Raw genomic sequence first — 18,550 nt, 5'->3', positions numbered from 1 at the left:
TTTTTTTTTATTTAAAATCTCAGCCCTAATTATTTTCACTGTTCGACAGTGGAAATTTGCCCTGCTAAAAAAAAACACGCCTAGCGCTAGGCACAAAAAACACAGAGAAAGTTATAACGTGAGCATATTTGTCAAAAAGTGAACCTATTTGTTATTTCAACATTTTAGGTGGGTTTATTTATCATTAAAAATTGTAAAATAGACTTTAAAATAATTTACTTAAAAGAAAACAAATAAAATTGTTAAAATTACATGACCTTATAAATAAATTATATATGAGATAAGATTTATCGCAGAATATTGGAATTAGACTTGAAAATGGACCGAATTTTAATCTATACCCGTTGTAATTAACGTAATTTGGATTTGTAATTTTAATTTGATAATTCGATTATGATCTAATTATAAATAGATTTTGATTTGAATCAAGGTAAATTCAATCCAAATTTGACCTGTTTTCACTTTTCCGGTTTAATCTATTAATACATATAATTTTGATAAAATAAATAAATGAATATAGTGCTTTAATGAAATTATCACAATTTTAGCAAGAAAAAAAAACTTTTAATAAAAATGATACTGAACAAAAACATTTTCTATATAAGCATACCAAATTGTAACAAATTGACAAGGTAAACGTTTCTAGAATCTTAAACTTAAAAACTTGAGGTTATAAAAAAATAGAGAGTTTAAAGTTGACAACAATATATTTTACCAAATATTATATATATTCAGTTTTAAAGAAACAAAAGAAAAGAAACAAACAAACAAAAGTGGGCGACACATTATATCTGTCTGTCATATTCAGAAGAGTAAACCCATGCATTAAACCAGGAATGTGATTTGATAATTAAAGAGTGAAAGCTTCTGATATTCTATAATTTTTAAGTTATTAACTGATTTTCTATAATTTTATACTTAGTAGGTAGGAAATCAATTCTGTTAATTGGTCGTTCATTACTGTCTTTTTCAGCAACAATAAATACTAAAAATACTATTCTCTTTTTATAAAATGAATGTTGGACGATCCAACTTTAGGAGGAGCTTCCATTAAATGATTGTTTAAATAATTAATTAAGTTAAGGGATTTTTGGTGAATTCTATTTTGTATTGTATTTCAACACTTGAGTTGCTTATTATTTATGTCTCTATTCAAAAATTATCTTTATAAAAATTTGACAAATTGATCCAATTAATATACCAAATATCATGTATTTACTAGAGGAGTTAACTCATGTTAAAAGATTTCTCAAATAATTTTATTTAAGAAATCTCTTGTAGGGTTCACTAGTATTGTATTTATAAATCTGAACTATTTATTTTTTAGGTATCTATTGAAAAATAAATTTTGTAAAAATTAGACAAATAATAAATTATTAAGATATTTAATTTTAATCAAATAAATAGACGAGTAATTTTAGACAAACACTTGAAATAGTGACCATTAATCAAACAATTAAATAATTTTGATTTATCTAATAATTTACGAAATTAACATTTGAATAAAGAACTAAAAAATAAACGGTTCAGAACCTTAAAATACATATGGAGTGAGCCCTACAAATAAGCTTCTTTTGGCCTTGTAGAGGGTTGTGGTTTGGGAACTAAAAGCCGCTTTTTCTTACAATTCTAGATTAATCATAATTTTATAGTATGGTAAATATAAAGTAAAAACAACTTTTCTCACAATTCAATACCTCCCCGACTCCCCCCACAATTTTTTGAAAGCAGTTTTCCACTTACTTATTCAAAATAGCAAATTATTCCTGCAACAATATCATGCAAGCCTTAACAGTATTCTTAAATGAAGCTACATATTTATGTTAGTATTTATGATTATCTGCATATTAATTCTCTCAAATTATAGTTTTGTTTTACTTTACTCATTTAAAGTTTATTGTTTCACTTTACCCTTTATAAGTTTTTCATGTGTCTCACATAATCCGAAACTATTAAGACCGTCAACTCTACCGTCATTTTATCCGTACTACGTTGGTAATTCAAACGGTGGAATGAAAAAACTTGACGATTTTGAATTATGTAAGACATAGATAAAACTTATAGGGTAAATTGAGATAATAAATTTTAAGAGAATAAAGTAAGACGTTACTATAATTTCAAGAAATAAATGTGCAAATAAATCTAGTATTTATGTTGGTGGTGGTACCAGTATAAAATGATGGATAGGATTGGGATAATTTTGAATCGTAATAAGGGTTAAAAGAGGAAAGAGGAGGAAAAAGAATTGGAGTGGGTGAGGGTGACGCAAGGGACATTAAATGGGAGAGAGTAGGGATTAAGATTTAGTGGGGACAATGAAAAACAGGGGGAGGGAGTGTGATTGGGGGACAACAAAGCGGCACTTGACGTCGGTTTGCCGGGTGGTGACCCGGACATCTAACCTCCCTCCTCCAGTCCTCCAGTCCTCCCTCACTTTTATTTTATTCCTTAATTACCCTTCTCTCTCTTTTTGTTTTCTATTAAATTATTTGTTTATTGTCTATTTTATTATTTATTATAATTATTAGTGTCTGAAATTAATAAAATAATGCTGGTTTAGTTGGGTCTCAGCAGCATCATTAAACTGGCAGGACTGGTGTTGCACGCTTGGGCACAAGCATTCATGTTTGGTGCATGCCAAATTGCCAATTGCTACACCCACTGGTATTGTGATGTTGTCCATCATCACCCTAACATCACCCCACGTCACTTGCATTGCTATTGCACCTACTTCACTGCTTATTTAGCTCTTTGGGCTTTGCCAAGCATCTGTGAGTTGTATTTAAAGGTTCAACATGCATGGATCATACTTGTTATTCGAGGCAGCTTCTGAATAATCTACTAGACTCGTATGTAGCTACTATATTCTAGACAAAGATCATGCTAATTTTAACTTATTCAATTGATAACAAAAAAAAGACTCCATCAATACCTCATTTTTTATTTGAGACTTCTTAAACATTATAGAAAAATATTAATAGAAGTGAACTATAAACTTTGTGGTCTTCCTCCTTTTATGTACATTACGCATAAGAGATTTATAAAATTTAAAAACCGTCAAGACTGTTCACTAATTCACCCACCCTCGAATCACCCCTGCTAGCAGGCTAATTGGCACCCAGGTCCAACATCTTAGTAACACTTTTAGTTTTAATTGCTAAATGCAATGCTCTTCATCAAAGGGTTTTTTGCGCTTTTGATCATGGATATCGTCATATTCAAGTTGAAAAAGTGAAAAAGTTAATTGATGATCCGCAATATATTTGATCTGGTAAATGGTCAATCATGTTCTACATGGGACAAATTTAATGACTTGTTCACTAAACTAGTTAGATTCAATCTTCTCAATTATCGATGTTGTAAATTTTGATACGTTGTTTGTATATATGTCATTGTTAGCTTTATTTCTCTAGCCAAACGAAAAAAAAAAAAAAAAAAATTGTTTACCTTCAGTCTTCATATGCCGCAAAAAATGGAAAATTTCTCTTTACTCACCTCCTTTCTTTATTTCACCAACTCACCAATGACGATTTTGTCATAAGATAATTGGGTATTTGGGAGATGAAGGGGTGAGTTTTTAAGATATGGGCCAGAGAAATGGTGGAAGATAGAGTCCAACAGAAGGTTTGGTCCAATTTTATAAGAAAACTGAGAGGACCCTGTTGGGCCAATTCTGTATTGAGTATGATATATATATCTGGTTGGGCTCTTGGGTTGGGTTAATATTTTAGTATAACACATTTTGGTTTGAAGCCTGATTTGTGAATGGGCTTCAAGATAATGAAGAAGGGTCCTTCTGTTCTGCAAAATTACAAAGTTGGGAATGACTCCAAGAGAAGTGCTAACTACCCTCCTCAATTTACATTTTCTTTGACATCTTTTCTTGTTATTTTCATTTCGTAGTATAGTCTCATATCATAATTGTTCGTTTTTTAGATCACCATTTGTAGATTATTTCTGTAAAAAATCAATCAAATTGGAAATCATTTGATCATATAACTGTTATCAAATAAATAGTAACCAAATAATTTTTTATTTGGTAAGTGTAGGCATGAGAAATTTTTTTCTTGCTCATGGGAATCTAATGCCTTGGAAAGGGGAAAAATGAATCTCTTCACTAAGCTTGGGTTTTGTTTTTCCTTCCCATGAGAAAACATTAATTACACTTTTTAAAGATAATTATACCCTTTCAAAATTTAAAAATACCATATTCAAGAAAACCGTTCACATTCATTTCATTTATTATTTATAATAAATGAGGGTATAATTGAAAAACTGTACAATTTTTATTTTCTATTCGTCCACAAACCAAACATGAGAATATAAATGAAAATGTATTTTTTGAGTTACTTTCCCAGCATTACCAAACACACAGGAATGTGAATTTTTCATTCTCTTCCTCTTGAAAATGTATAGGAAATAGGAATTGATTTTTCAAAAATTTTATTCTGCATATCAAACGGGCCCTTAAAGTTAAGCCTTTGAATATTTGAGTTTATAATTTATTATTAACAAATTATATTAAAAATAATTATATAAAAATCTAAAACCACCAAATTTATAGTACAAAATCAACCCAAAAAATAAGTAGAGATTCGAGATCTTTACTTATTAGGGCATTACATTTCAAACACGGCACTTTTAATAGTAAAAAGGGCGTGGGTGAAATTGGCATTTATACAATTTCCACTACACGCCATAGTCTTTACCATGCAATTTCAACCTTTTCTTTACTTCGCTTCCTCAAGCTTTTTTTGGCCTATTCACGAGGATGAAATTTTCTTGAAATGTCAAAGAAGGCGATGTCAAGCCAAAATCACGAAGCTACCAAGAAGTTGCCTTGGTGTGGAATCATGCTAGCTCCACAGACTGCGTTAATTTGGGTGCCCTTCTTGGGAAGCAAGCCAATATACCTTCAGTGGGTCTGCAGGTCTCGCTCTGGTGGAAGAAGGCCAAAACCATTTCAAATAACATGTATATAATATTTGTATATGCCACTTCTATTAGGAGATTTATTAAATAAGTTTATTTAAAGAATTTTTTGTACATTGAATTTTGATCAAACCACATGTTTTTTGTCTAATTTAGGAATCATTCTTGCAAAAAAGTAGATAAATTATAAACCATTTGACCGTTAATTAAATGGTCATCATTTCAAGTGTTTATCGATAACATTTTGTTCATCTATATATAAAATAATTACCAGGTGTAAGCCTGCAGTGCAAACACACGAAAAATGCATGCAGCGTTCGAACACTCAAGCACGAGTGCATATGAGTATTATACACATATATGACAAGAATACATAAATAACACATGTATAATACTTGTATAATTAGAAAATATGTGTATACATTTATTTCTAAAAAGACGTAATTTTTTATATAATTGAGAAATGAACAATGAATATTTTTTAAAAGTGAGTACGCATAGCGTACAAATGGAAAGAGTAAGTGGAAGAAGTAACATTTTTAAGGAGATCATTTGGGTCAATTTTTGGCTTCATTTGTTTAACAAGTCCACATCTTGGAGAAAAAACAGTACGGAAGGTTTGTACTAGTCTTTGTCTAAGGGAATGGGGTTTAAGTGTTTAAGTCAAAAAAACTGGTGAAATCTGTACTAGTAAACATTTATGAATTTGAGTTCCACACGGCATATCTTCTAAGACAGCATCCTTTGTGTAATTGTGTTGATCAATTCATGTCCATCATGGTCGCTGACTAATGAGATCGGTGCCGTATTTGATAGTCGGTGTTTGGCTGCTTTGGTGCATTAGCTTCGATCTGTAATTAATTTCCACAACCTTAACCATCTCTTTACAACACTCAAATGAAGTGACTCTAAGTCACCCGGTCTTCCCATTCCTAATTTGGGACCATCTTTGGTGCATTTCAAGCTGACTATGCTTGCGTGAATGAGACGTCTCTCACATATTGTTGACTTTGGATTTATAGATATTTGCAAATTTAACATTATTTCTATGGGATGATGTGATCGTTGTTCCTTTGTAGGACATGTTGTAAAAAGTGGCTTAGACTACAGTCATGTTAAGTAAAGAGTTATCTATTGATAGATAAAGAAGGAAGCCTCATCCATCAGCTTCGGCATAAGTAAAAGTCATGGAAAAATGCATTTACCAGAACCATGGTAATTACTATGTGCAAAACATGCACATACAAAAACACGAAGGTAGGGAAGCATAAAGAAGCAATGGACCTTTCATTCAAAACATTTGAGCAGGCACAGAAAATATATACTCATTTTTGCTAGTATATATATATATTAGTATACTAGCTCAGTAGCTCATCATCTACAAGACAACAACCTACATTTTCTTTAACCATGAGTTGGGCGTCACGTTGAGTATGCAGCTTTGTATGACAAAAGTGCCACCAACGTTATCATTGGAAAACTCACCAAACTATCTATTTGGCTACTTTTGCTCGAAAAAGCTCGTGTATCTTAGGTGTCTACCATTTTAGCCCAAAAAGAGGAGCAAAAGAAGGGGCCTATTGCCTAAGGCTCCACCCATATGGTAAGACTCTAAGAGATAAGCATCGCAACTCATCACTTTTCTTTTTGTTGAGAGTATATTTTACGCTAGAAAAACAAAATCGGCCCTACAATATATAAGAATAAGAGAGAATATAGCAATAGTCATCGAATTTTATCTCAAGTATCACTCTAGTTTATAAACTGATTTTTTGAATTATATAGTCTACGAATTTTCACTTGTATATCACTTTAGTCAATTCTATCAATATTTTTTGTTAATTTTAATCACGTATATCACGTTGAAAGAAGAAAGAGGAGGTGCGTTACCATTTTTAACTTTCAAAAGGGACTTAAATGCTTAACACGTGACTCAAAATGATGGAAAAAATAAATAAAACTGATGAAATGAACTTAAGTAATACATATGTGAAAGTTGACAAACTATTGATATCAGAAAACAAGTTCGTGGATCAAAGTGATCCACGAATAACTATTGTAATAACTATTGATATCAGAAAACAAGTTGAGGGTAAAATTCAATATCAAAGTGATCCACGAATAACTATTGATATCAGAAAACAAGTTGAGGGTAAAATTCGATAACTATTGTAATAATTTACTCTAAGAATAAAGCTATTAATTTGTACCGCATATGTACTATTTTCAATAGATTTCATAAGTGATATAAGATGTACAGTACCTAGCATTGTATCACATTTTTTGTAACATATATGTACTATCTCTTTAATGAAAATAAAGCTCACTTATATAAATGAGTGGGTCTACTATTAAAAATATGATATACATATAATACAAGAATGTAAAATTTGTACTACACATGTGGTACATCTATCACTTTTATAATTTTGTGGTCTCTTCTTCCAATAATTAGTATTGGTAATGAATTAGATGCTTCACATCTTTCACCATAGCACCATATAAATGTCTTTTGAACATATAATTCTATGCACCGAATCCCTCACCAATCTCATGGTCCCACGGAGTCTAATATTAAACTGTTGGCTACCAATTAATGCACACATGCTAATTAAAGAAATGCTTGAACTTGAAGGCTTGAAGCATATTAAAATGGGTTTTCCAGAATACATATCTGATTTCTTTCTTGGGTGCATGCGAGCATGGCCATCCATACATGAAAATCAATGGGTCTTCTCCAAAGTCTAGATGGTTTCAACGGCAGCCAGCTAATGGTCATTTTCTTAATTTGATTTTAATCGTTTTCACACTAAGATCCAATTTCCCAACTTTTTGTTTCCACATAAGCAAAAGCAAAGCACTTATTATACATACACATTTTTATAAGAAGGGTCAAAATTTAGGTATTGTAATTTAAAATTTTCCTTATTTATAATGTCTTACAATATTAATTTGCATTACCTAATTCATTGTGCTTAGCAGTTAGCAGCACCACTAAGTGGGACCCACCCTCATTCCGTACCTTGGCCCGGACATTGAGTGTACCTTTAACCCCTCATTTTTATAAATTCCCCTCTCCTTCACTCTTGTCAAAACTGCCCCAAACACCCACCTCTCAACCCAAACTCTGGCTCCTCCTCCTCCTCCTCCTCCTCCTCCCCCTCCCCAACACATGAGTGAAGGAAGAGGATCACCACCATCACCACCCTCATCATCATCATCATCGGATTCAAGTGATGGAGAGCCAGGATTTCTCACCACCCCACGTGGATGCATCTCGGCCGTCCCTGGGCTTCCCTCTTGGCACAGCACTCCTCCTGATCATCATCTTCAGCTTGAGTGGCATCTTCTCCTGCTGCTACCACTGGGACAAGCTCAGATCACTCCGCAGATCTTTCTCCCAGGAGGACTCCAATCCCGACTCCGACGACATCGAAATCCAACAATCACCCTCCAAATCTAAGCCCACCCACATGGTAATTTCACTCATTAATTCACTTATTATTCTCTTAAATTTAAAACGTGTTACGTTGTCATACTGTAAATTTAAACCGAAAGTTAATCATTAGCTAATATTATGTCTTTAAACTGTTTGTTTCTTAGGATTTGAAGCAGAAACAGAGGCAAAGCTTGCCTGTGATAATGCCTGGGGATCAGATCCCAAAGTTCATGGCATTGCCATGCCCACGAGAACCTCCAAGAGAAGAAAAAATAGTTGTCAAAGTGCAAAAGCAGCAGAAGCCACCTCGCTTTCCTGTACCTCTGTATTATAATTAGCAATTTGACCCATTTGGGTGTACATAGTAATTTTATATAATGTCCATTCAATTAGATTTTTGTTGGCCAAAAAAAAAAAAATTTCAATTAGATTTTTGGTTCAGTTTTTCAAGGCAGACTCATCAGGCAATGTTGTGTATATCAGTATATGTGACCACTTTCACCATTTTTTATTCTGGGTAAGAACCATTATTTGTTTCAGTGCCGCAAGCTTTTTCTTTTTTCTTTTGCTAATTTGCAAATTGCAATGTTTTTTCTTGGACTTCTAGCCAAACATTTCTCCAAGGACTATGAGTGAATAAAATTAAATTTTGAGAGTAAATGTTGTTTGACTTCTTCTAGAGTGAATCATTCGGTGCAATAATTTGCTGCCAATTTGAAAATTTGGACACTTGGATAGTTGGATTGCCATTTGGAGTTCCATTGAATAGCCAACTCGAAATGAACACCACCTGGCACCTTTGGATTTGGAGGGTAGTAAAGTAATTATCTCAACCAGAGATGGTTGTTTCAATCAACGGCAAGGATTCAATGCAGATGAATAGTAATATAAGCATGAATGCGGATACTGACATAGTGTCGATACACAAAATCGAAATGTGCTGCAGCAGTTCATGATGTATCGACACCATGTTGGCATCATATCAACGCCCACATTCACGTTTATTTATTGTTTATAGCATTAAATCATACCCCTTCAATCAACATGTTATAAATTATGCGCCTATAATCCTATTCTCTTTTTATATTTTAAAAGTGTATATCAATGTCTCTTTTTCTAACGACTACCCATGTGGAATTAAATTTTACTCTAAACTTTTTTCATTATTTTAACTACCCATATTTACTTAGAAAAATGAATTAAAAACAATGGAAGATATTGTCTGTTTATCCTTTTGCGATTTCTGTATAAAGAAAGGAAGATTTGCAGAAAATAATGCAAAAGCATTTTATTTAATGAGTGTAATAAAGTTGGATTTCAAGACATATTAAAATGTTGTTTTCTGTTTTGCATGCCGTTACCAATTTAGAAAGAAAAAAAAACCCTATTGAAAATAACTAAGAGCATTTCCACCAGTCTTCAGATTTGAAGTTTCTCTCACTTTGTTGCTCCAATCGGGCAATGTGTGAGGAATCAATTCTGATAATTAAAAAGCCTTCCAACAGATGTAAACGTATTGTAGAGATTATACCGGATACTCTATATTTAATTAGAGGAAGTTTGGTAGGCACTTGTAAACTTTGGAGCTAGATGATCACTTTTTCAAAATAAAAATACTAAGCTTACCCTTTGTTTTTAACAGTAACTAAAAGTGATTCCCTTCACGTCCCCTTTTCCTGTTTGACCTAATACTAATTATTTGTATTTAAAATTTTTAATTATTATAAAAAATATACAATTAGAATATTGAATATATATTCTAATAGTTTCAATTTTCTAATTAATTATAAAAAAAGGGATGATGAAGAGAATGATATCATTATTAGTTTTTATAAAGAAAAAAATAATTGGATGATAGAATATTCTTAAGATATGTTATTTTGGATATTAAAAGATCAAGAATGGGTGAAGGTGAAATTTTGTAGGGATAGAATATGTTGTTTTGGTGCTCTAAAATAAAGATAGTTTCAAAACATGATTAGAGATGCTCTAAGACTAAGATATTTGTTTTGCTAAATCAATTTTTTATTTTGTTTTATTGATTGACTACGTACCATTGGGTTTTTTTTAATCATTCTTATTTATTATTTTAATCTTAATCCTTTTTTAATTAGGGTAATATGTCTATTGGAGTTAAAAAAGAAATTGATAAGAGTGTATAGCTTTTTTTAGGGCATGTTTCATACTTTCATACAAGGACAAAATACAAAGTCAAGCACTATGCAGCTAAGAAAAGAAAAAATATTATGTGTGCAGTTTTCAAGTCGAAATGATGGCGTTTGAATGCACATTGACTTACCCTATTATAACTCTTTCTCAGTTACCTTCTTTAATTTTTTAATATGTATTATATGTGGAAAATTTATAGAAAGATTTAGAATTCAGTCTATTTTATGAGACTTTCTTAGATTAAAACTGGTAGTAATATAAATTTTTTAATTAAGTCTTTTTATTTTTCTTTTTTGACGGCTTTATGTTAGTTTTTAACTCCAAGATTTTGGACTTTCGGAGTTAAAACCTAATATGCAGCCTCTACAAAGCCCACTCTATACCTTAGGAGAGGAAATACCCTTCAAATAGGGGGAAATACCTTTCAAATCGGGGAATGACTTTATTAGGAATTAAAAGAATTTTCTTATAAATTAAAAGGGTTTTATTATAAATTATTATGGATTAAAATGATTTTCTTATAAATTTTAACACCCCCGGTCTCCATCTAAAAATTATTTTTCTAAAGAACCTAAGCCTAATTATCTCAAATTTATATACTAATACAAAAAATCAATACATATAAGTAAATAAGAAAATATAACAAGAGTTGTCAAATTTGATCAGTCTAATATTATTATATTTATTTTGCTAATGTTGGTTGCCAAGAACATAAAATCTTTCAAACCACTTGGTATGGCCTTTTTTAGACAGAAAATCTACTAGTGGCCTAAAGTCTTCCATAAAGGGAAAAAGCCAGAATTTAGTAGTTTACTCTTGAGTTGTGAAGGAGATGTGCTTATGGCTTAATAGTAACTATCCGAAAACAGGACAAGGATCCTCTGCCAAACTTTTCCTACCAGACTTGTGCCAGCCTTTTGATCTTGACCATTGAAAGGATCCAATGGTCATGACTGAACAACATTTTTAAGGCCAACCTACTATATAAAAATAAAACTAAAATAAAAAAATGCAGAAACAATTCTCAGCTCCATCCCCAACTCACCTCCCTCCCTCTCCGGCCACCAGCAGCCCCACTGCTGCATCTCTCTGAGAGAGCGCTCAAGCTAAAACAAGAAATATGAGATTTGGGAAGGGGAAGAAAGAGAAAAGGCGATCTAAAAGTGTGAAAACGTCACGGATTTGCAGAGAGAGTGAGAGTCAAAGCTCTTTCACAAAGGCTTTTGTTTCTCTCTCTTAATCCCTCCCTTCAATCCTTCTCTTCTTTTCTTTCTTTCTATTTTTAAATCCAAAATTTTCTTTTTAGAGAGAGATGCAGCAGTGGGGTCGCCGGCGGTGGGGCTGCTGGTGGCCGGAGAGGGAGGGAGGTGAGTTGGGGATGGGCTGAGAATTGTTTCTGCATTTTTTTTATTTTAGTTTTATTTTTATATAGTAGGTTGGCCTTAAAAATGTTGTGCAGTCATGACCATTGGATCCTTTCAATGATCAAGATCAAAAGGCTGGCACAAGTCTGGTAGGAAAAGTTTGGCAGAGGATCCTTGTCCCCGAAAACATACCCAATATTGAGCCGAAAAGTGTATTTGTTACACCGTGGCATAGTACCCAATCAAGACTAGCAAGTACCACTACCTGTGAACAAGACAACACAAAGTGAGCACCCTCTCAAATTCGTATGGACCTCCTCTTCCTTCCCTTTGTTTGTCATAATCAATTAGGTATGAGTGTAATCATGCTTCGATTTGAAACACATTTAAAACACAAGAGTTATTATAGGTAAGCTAGCTACTTGTACACGAGACAATGGTTTCACAAACAGAAATTTTTGTGTGAGATGGGAATGCGCGCAGTGAGCCAGATTCACAAAAATATGTGTGAAACCTTAAATGTACGATGGTAACGAGGAAAACCCTAATGATCAATTCCATTATTCAGTATAAGACTTTAAGGCAAATGTCAAATATATGTGATCATGCATAAATCATAAGTATCAGGTGAACTCAAATGTTTTTAAGAGAGTGCAAACCTAAAACGTACAAGTTTACAATTTGCTATCCTTACGAATTGATCTCAAACTTTTGTGTGAAAATTTGGTGCACTAGCTTGGTCATACACAAAACAAGTAGGGTGCTTTAATTATAAACCCAAAATGAAAAATAAATTTAGGCCAAACCTCAACCGGCTCAAAAATTAAGTAGAAATTCAAACCGTCCACCGAGCGCTCAGCAAATACATATGTGTGCATCTGAAAGCTGTATCCGTAATCTAAAACATGTATCTAAAACCTAAAATATGTCATCTGCAACCTATGAAAGGCATTTGTAAACTAAAAAAATGCATCTACAAGTTAAAAAAATGCATCTCCAACCTAAAAAATGTTGCAACTGCATCCACCGAGCTCTCGGTAGTGTATTTTTTCATCCTCACGTGCGTGTATACAGACATATTAAGCTGAAACTTACTTTTTTAATTGACTTAGTTTGTAGTTAAAATCTTTTAAAAACATAACTTGGCAATAATTTATTAGTACAAGTAGTACTTGAACGATTAAAATGAAAGAATAACGAGCTCAAGTCATTGGCGAGTGGCCGGTTCTACGTTTTGTGGGTCAACTACTCCTAAAGGAACATTTTTTTCATTAAAATCTCTGGACTATGATCTCTAGCTCCCAACAAAATCTTAGTTATTATTTTCAACTCTAATGATCTTTTCTTTAATGAATGAAGCAAAAACTGTTTGATGAAATGTCTCAAAAGATTTGTTCATTATGCCTTCCTAAAAGCAAATTTTTGACTCCCTCACTTATTTAAGTGGTATGAGTGGATAGATATTAGGTTGAATTTTCCTTATAAAAGAATGAAAGAATAACACCATCCGCGACTTGTACGCGTCTTCTATAGTTTTATTTGAATGTTTGGATCATGATGCTGGTTCTATTTTCAGAACAATATATAAACCCCACAACCCAAAAGAAAAAAGATCTGAAAATGAGAAAACATGAGATAAAGAATGATATGACACGCAGCAGGAAGTAAGAATCTTCAAAAAACTTAAAACATTTTGAATAATACTAAGTTTGTGTATTATATTTGAATTCCAAATAATAGGTTGTATTATGTTAGTATTTCACTTGTGGTAAATAAATAAATTTTAAAGTGAACTTATATTTGACTCAATAAAACATTCTTACATCGAAATTCAAATTTAATAAAAAAAATCTAAAATCTCTAATAATACTCAAACATTCTGGCCGCTAAATTTGACGTCATGAAAAAGTGAGAGTACATGATATTGATGCCCAACGAGAGCAGATTTGGTACCCTGTATTTGGTACCCTGTTTTTGGTACCAGACTGGTACCAGGCTTTGATCTTAGCCCTCTCTCTCCCTCTCTCTCTCTCTCTCTCTCTCCCTCTCTCTCTCTCTCTTCAAGATCAATGACCTTGATACCAAATCTGCTCTCGATGGGCAACAAAGACTCTACATTCTTCAACCACTTTTAGACTTTAAAGTAGCTTTCATGTCCTAATTTTACTGTTTCCATGGGCCACGTATGCTTCCATTCAATTCAATTCCATGGTGCTTCAAATCCACATATCATACCTCATGAGTCATGACACCTTTCCTCCCAGTACTGGAATCTGTACTCTCCTCTCTTCCTTGATGTTATGGTGATTGTTGTTGTTGCCGCCAGATGACATCACTTTTCCAGTTTACTTCTCACCAACAGTGCCATTTTGATAATCCTTTGTTACTATCACAACACGAAGTGGGCACTCCTTGGTGTGTTTGTGAAAATCACCTTTCACATTCTTTATTGAGAAATTTTAATCAATAATCAAATTTAATACTTCACAAACTATTTTGACCTCCCAAATTTAACTTTTCAAACCCTTTTGCATTTGCAATATCCATAATACTCTTCATATAAAACTTTTTTTTTTTCTCTTCCCCAGCCAACCAATGCCCCTCCCTCCCTCCCTCCCTCCCTCCCCAATCAACCACTGCCCCATCGTCGCCATGCCACTCGCTGTCCCAGTAGTCGGCACCCCTATCCCCCGCCACTGCAGCAAACCCAGTAGATGCAGCAAACCCAACAGATGCAGCAGCAAAATCTAATGAAAAAAAAAACCCACAAAAAAAACCAGCAATACTCTCTAAATGAGTTTTTCACTAAAAAATCCAGATCTTGTTGAATTTGTGGTTGCTACATGGTCGAATTTGTGATCGCCACATGGCTATAACACATTCCACCATGTGGTGACCACAAATTCGACCATGTGGCGACCAAAAATTCAACCAGATCTGGCTATAGCATATTCCACAAAATCTGAGTTTTCAAATTTTTTTTTTTAGATTTGGGTTGGAAGAGAAGATGATGGGTTGCTGGCCGGTGCCCACCATCATCTTCAACCAGCCCCAATGACATCTCATCTTTGTCTCTCTTTCTCTATCTCTCTCTTTCTCCTTCCTTCTTAACTTATTTAGAGAAAAACCCAAATCTGGGTTTTCGAATTTTTGTTTTGTTTTGTTTTGTTTTGTTTTTTTTTTTCATATTTGATTTTAGAGAGAAGAGGAGAAAGATAGAAAGAGGAGATGATGGACGTTGGCCGATGATGGAGTTTGTTCTCCATAATTGCTGCAGCCTGCAGGAAGAAGATGGAGGAAGGTTTGGCTGCTACAATAACTCGACTCATCACATGGTCGCCAGGAGGACTGTTTATTCGCCATAGTGTATTTATATAAGGATATTTTGGTCTGAACAAAAAGAAAAAGGGTAGAAAAAGTTAAATTTGAGACCAGGGGTTAAAATAGTTTGTGGGGTATTAAAAGAGGTTATTGATTAAAATTTCTCTTCTTTATTCACCCACATTAATTCTCATAAATTGGGCATAGGGGCCAAACAAACATCTCAAAATCTTTCTACTCTTCAATCATATCTTCCTATTTTTTTTTTTTTCTATATTATTGAAACCCCACGGATCTAGATTTTCTGTCATCTTGCTTTTTGTCAGTTTATATTTGTATATACTGGAGTAATGTTATAACAATTATATTTTCTTATCACATTGAACTATTCACATTATAGATCAATTGATGTGTCAATTACTAGTTGACTCTAATGATTAATATAATAAGTATACATCAATTTTCATATAGCGTGGTTTTCAAAATGTAATCTCTTTAACCTTACTCTTTTGAATGTTGTCATGTAAGGCCCTTGAGCAGAACAATTTGTCTTTCTTTTTCACAATTTAGGTCTCTCAAATTTAAAGAAGGTGAAGAGGAAATATCATCCTTGTAGACATTTTCAAGTCATTTTGGTAGCTAAAATGAAAACGAGGTATAACTTCTTTTTATTTTTGGCCACTAAGGTATAACTTGTTTCTAATTTTGAAGAAAACCCAATTGGATTATGGTTAAATCATATTTTTCTGTTTGATCAAAATCACTTTCAAAGAAGATTCCTACACATTTATATAAGGTACGTAGACCTTTTACCATGATGATTGATAATCCAAGTGACTTTGTATATCCAATGCTTGGAGACCAATTTCCCAAGTATGGCATGCAAATTACAAAGAGAAACTACCACAAAATAGATAATCAATTAATCTTACATATTCGACCAAAAAAAATTAATCTTAAAATTAATCTTACATAACCCCAACTGCCCGACTGAAGTTTTCTTCAAAGATCTCATTTCAAATTTGTCCTTCTATGCCACATTGCCACATTGCCACCAACTACATTAATAAAGCATAGAATAGCTGGCCGCCCCAAAAAAGCAGCCTCTCTGCCTCTGCCGGTCTGCCAGACCCAAATTGGCTCCCAAATATTCAAAGAAAATCAAGTGAAAAGTATGATTTGTAAACGTACGGATGATAAGCAAGCTATCCTCCAATGGGGCCCCAAATGCACTAAAATCACTTGGGGACAGACAGAGAGGCTTTTGATGGACAATTGCTAGTGGAATCCCTATTCCCTAGTGGTCTTATCTCAACAGTGCTTGGTGATGAACATGCATTTTTGTTCTTATAAGCAAGCCATGACCCACATAGCCTGGTCCTAATCAAATGTTTGATTAATGTTTTTGTTAATTCCTGCTTTAATAATGGCGGGGTTGAGCATCATTCACGGAAAAAGAAAAGAGTGGTTGATTAATATTCTTGGATCTTGATGGCTATTCTACTATAATATATAATATCAATTATCAAAACAAGAATCAAGAATCGTTAACATAGCATGGAAAGAGCTGCATGCTTCCCGAATAATGAAATAAGAAACTAGTTTCTTTAAGTTGTTTGAGTGCTTTTTTATTTTTTTTACTTTTTTAGGGGAGGACGGATCAAATTTTGGTGCAGAGTTAATAATTCTACAACCCTTTTAACTAGGTTATCTAACAACTGCATCGTTGAAATTACTTAAAGAATATAAATTGTATCATTTTTTATGCACAAACTTATTTTATAAATTACATAAAATGGATAGCATAATTTTTCTAAGAACTTAAGTTGATGATCTAATATAAAGATGGTGCAAAAACTTGTAATTCTAGTGTTAGGAAACATTTACCTCTACATATAATGTCAAAATTCGTATCTAGCTAGCTCATTCTTCTCTTCGGACTTCCTTTGTATAAGAGAAAATGTTTAATTTGCATCTCGACCATTAGATAAGATATAAACGGATGTGATGTACAATTTTAACAGGTAAGATGCATTTTAATTAACAGTTGGGGTACAAGTTTTTAAGTTAAGTTTTCAACTTAGGTGCTCATTAGGACGAAAAATTATAGGGTATAACTGATATACCGCTACTCGGTATAACCAATTCAACGTGTAAATATATTATTAGACGATGTGTTTATATTAGTAGGGTATAATATTAATAACATTCACTCATATTATAACACATAAACTGGTTATAGCACGTGTCAATATATTAGTTATACAAAATAATTTATCCATTATGACGCTATTGTATATAAAATTGCATCTATATATTTATGATATCTTTAATTCATATTTACCAAACCAATGGAATGAATATTTCCATGTGATTTGTGAAAGCAAATTTGTTTATGAAACATTATTGATGTTTTATTGATTGACTATTTTGAGTGGAATTAAGATATGCATTGATCGATTATAAGAATAGTATTAACTAATAGTGACTACAGATCTAGCTTACACTTTGTTTCTTAATTAAGATTTAGCAATGAAGAGGATAATATTTTTTATCCCAACCCACAGTATTTGTTAGGGGTGGGCATAATAATCGACGCATCGAAACACCGAACCAAACCAACAGAATAAAAACCGAAAATACACCGAGTTAACCAAAAAAGTCAACACCGTAAAAAAAATCGAACCAAACCGTATATGGACGGTTCCGGTTCCGGTTTCATTCTCATTTTGCCCGAACCACACCGTGTAATTTTTTTTTAATATAATTATATATTTTTATGCACATTTTTATACTTTTTTTTAGACCCTAAAATATATTTTATATAACCCTATGAGTTTAATATTCTATATATTTAATAATGTTTTATGTATATAGAGTTATATAAACTTAGTATATAACTATATAGTTAGTAACTTAGTATAGTTAGTTATATATAACTATATAGTTAGTAACTTAGTATATAGTTGTATACATATTAAAGTAGTTATATATAACTATATAAGTAATATATAGTTATAGTAGTATACTATAGTATTATATAGTTATATATATACTATACTCATTACTCTATTGTAGTTATATATAATCTTATATATAGTTATAATTTATAACTTAAGCATGTTGTATTTATTTTAAAATTTTAAGTACTAAGCAAGCTAAGCAAAGTTCAAAGTTGTATTTGTATTTGTTTAATTGGTAGAATGGTAATTATGGTAGTTCAAAAACCCAATTGTGTGGCCAAAAAGTTCAAAAACCAAATGTGAGTACCAACAAAATAATTGGGCTTAGGCCTAAACTTTTGGGCCTAAAACCGTGCACGTTG

The 18,550-nt window shown here is 32.7% G+C and overlaps 1 protein-coding gene across 1 annotated transcript; it reads left to right on the top strand.

The window, feature by feature from the left end:
- The first annotated feature begins 8,052 nt into the window (after positions 1–8,052).
- LOC147284219 (hydroxyproline-rich glycoprotein family protein) lies at positions 8,053–8,765 on the top strand. Its single transcript, XM_086245200.1, has 2 exons — positions 8,053–8,408; positions 8,536–8,765. The coding sequence occupies exons 1-2, from the start codon at positions 8,169–8,171 to the stop codon at positions 8,707–8,709; spliced, it is 414 nt and encodes a 137-aa protein (XP_086101326.1). The 5' UTR covers positions 8,053–8,168; the 3' UTR covers positions 8,710–8,765.
- The last annotated feature ends 9,785 nt before the right edge of the window (positions 8,766–18,550 follow it).

Source organism: Dryas octopetala, chromosome 5 (assembly GCF_963921425.1).
Source record: "Dryas octopetala chromosome 5, drDryOcto1.1, whole genome shotgun sequence".
In the NCBI taxonomy this organism is placed as follows: Eukaryota; Viridiplantae; Streptophyta; class Magnoliopsida; order Rosales; family Rosaceae; genus Dryas; species Dryas octopetala.
This window is presented reverse-complemented; position numbering and strand designations above follow the sequence as displayed.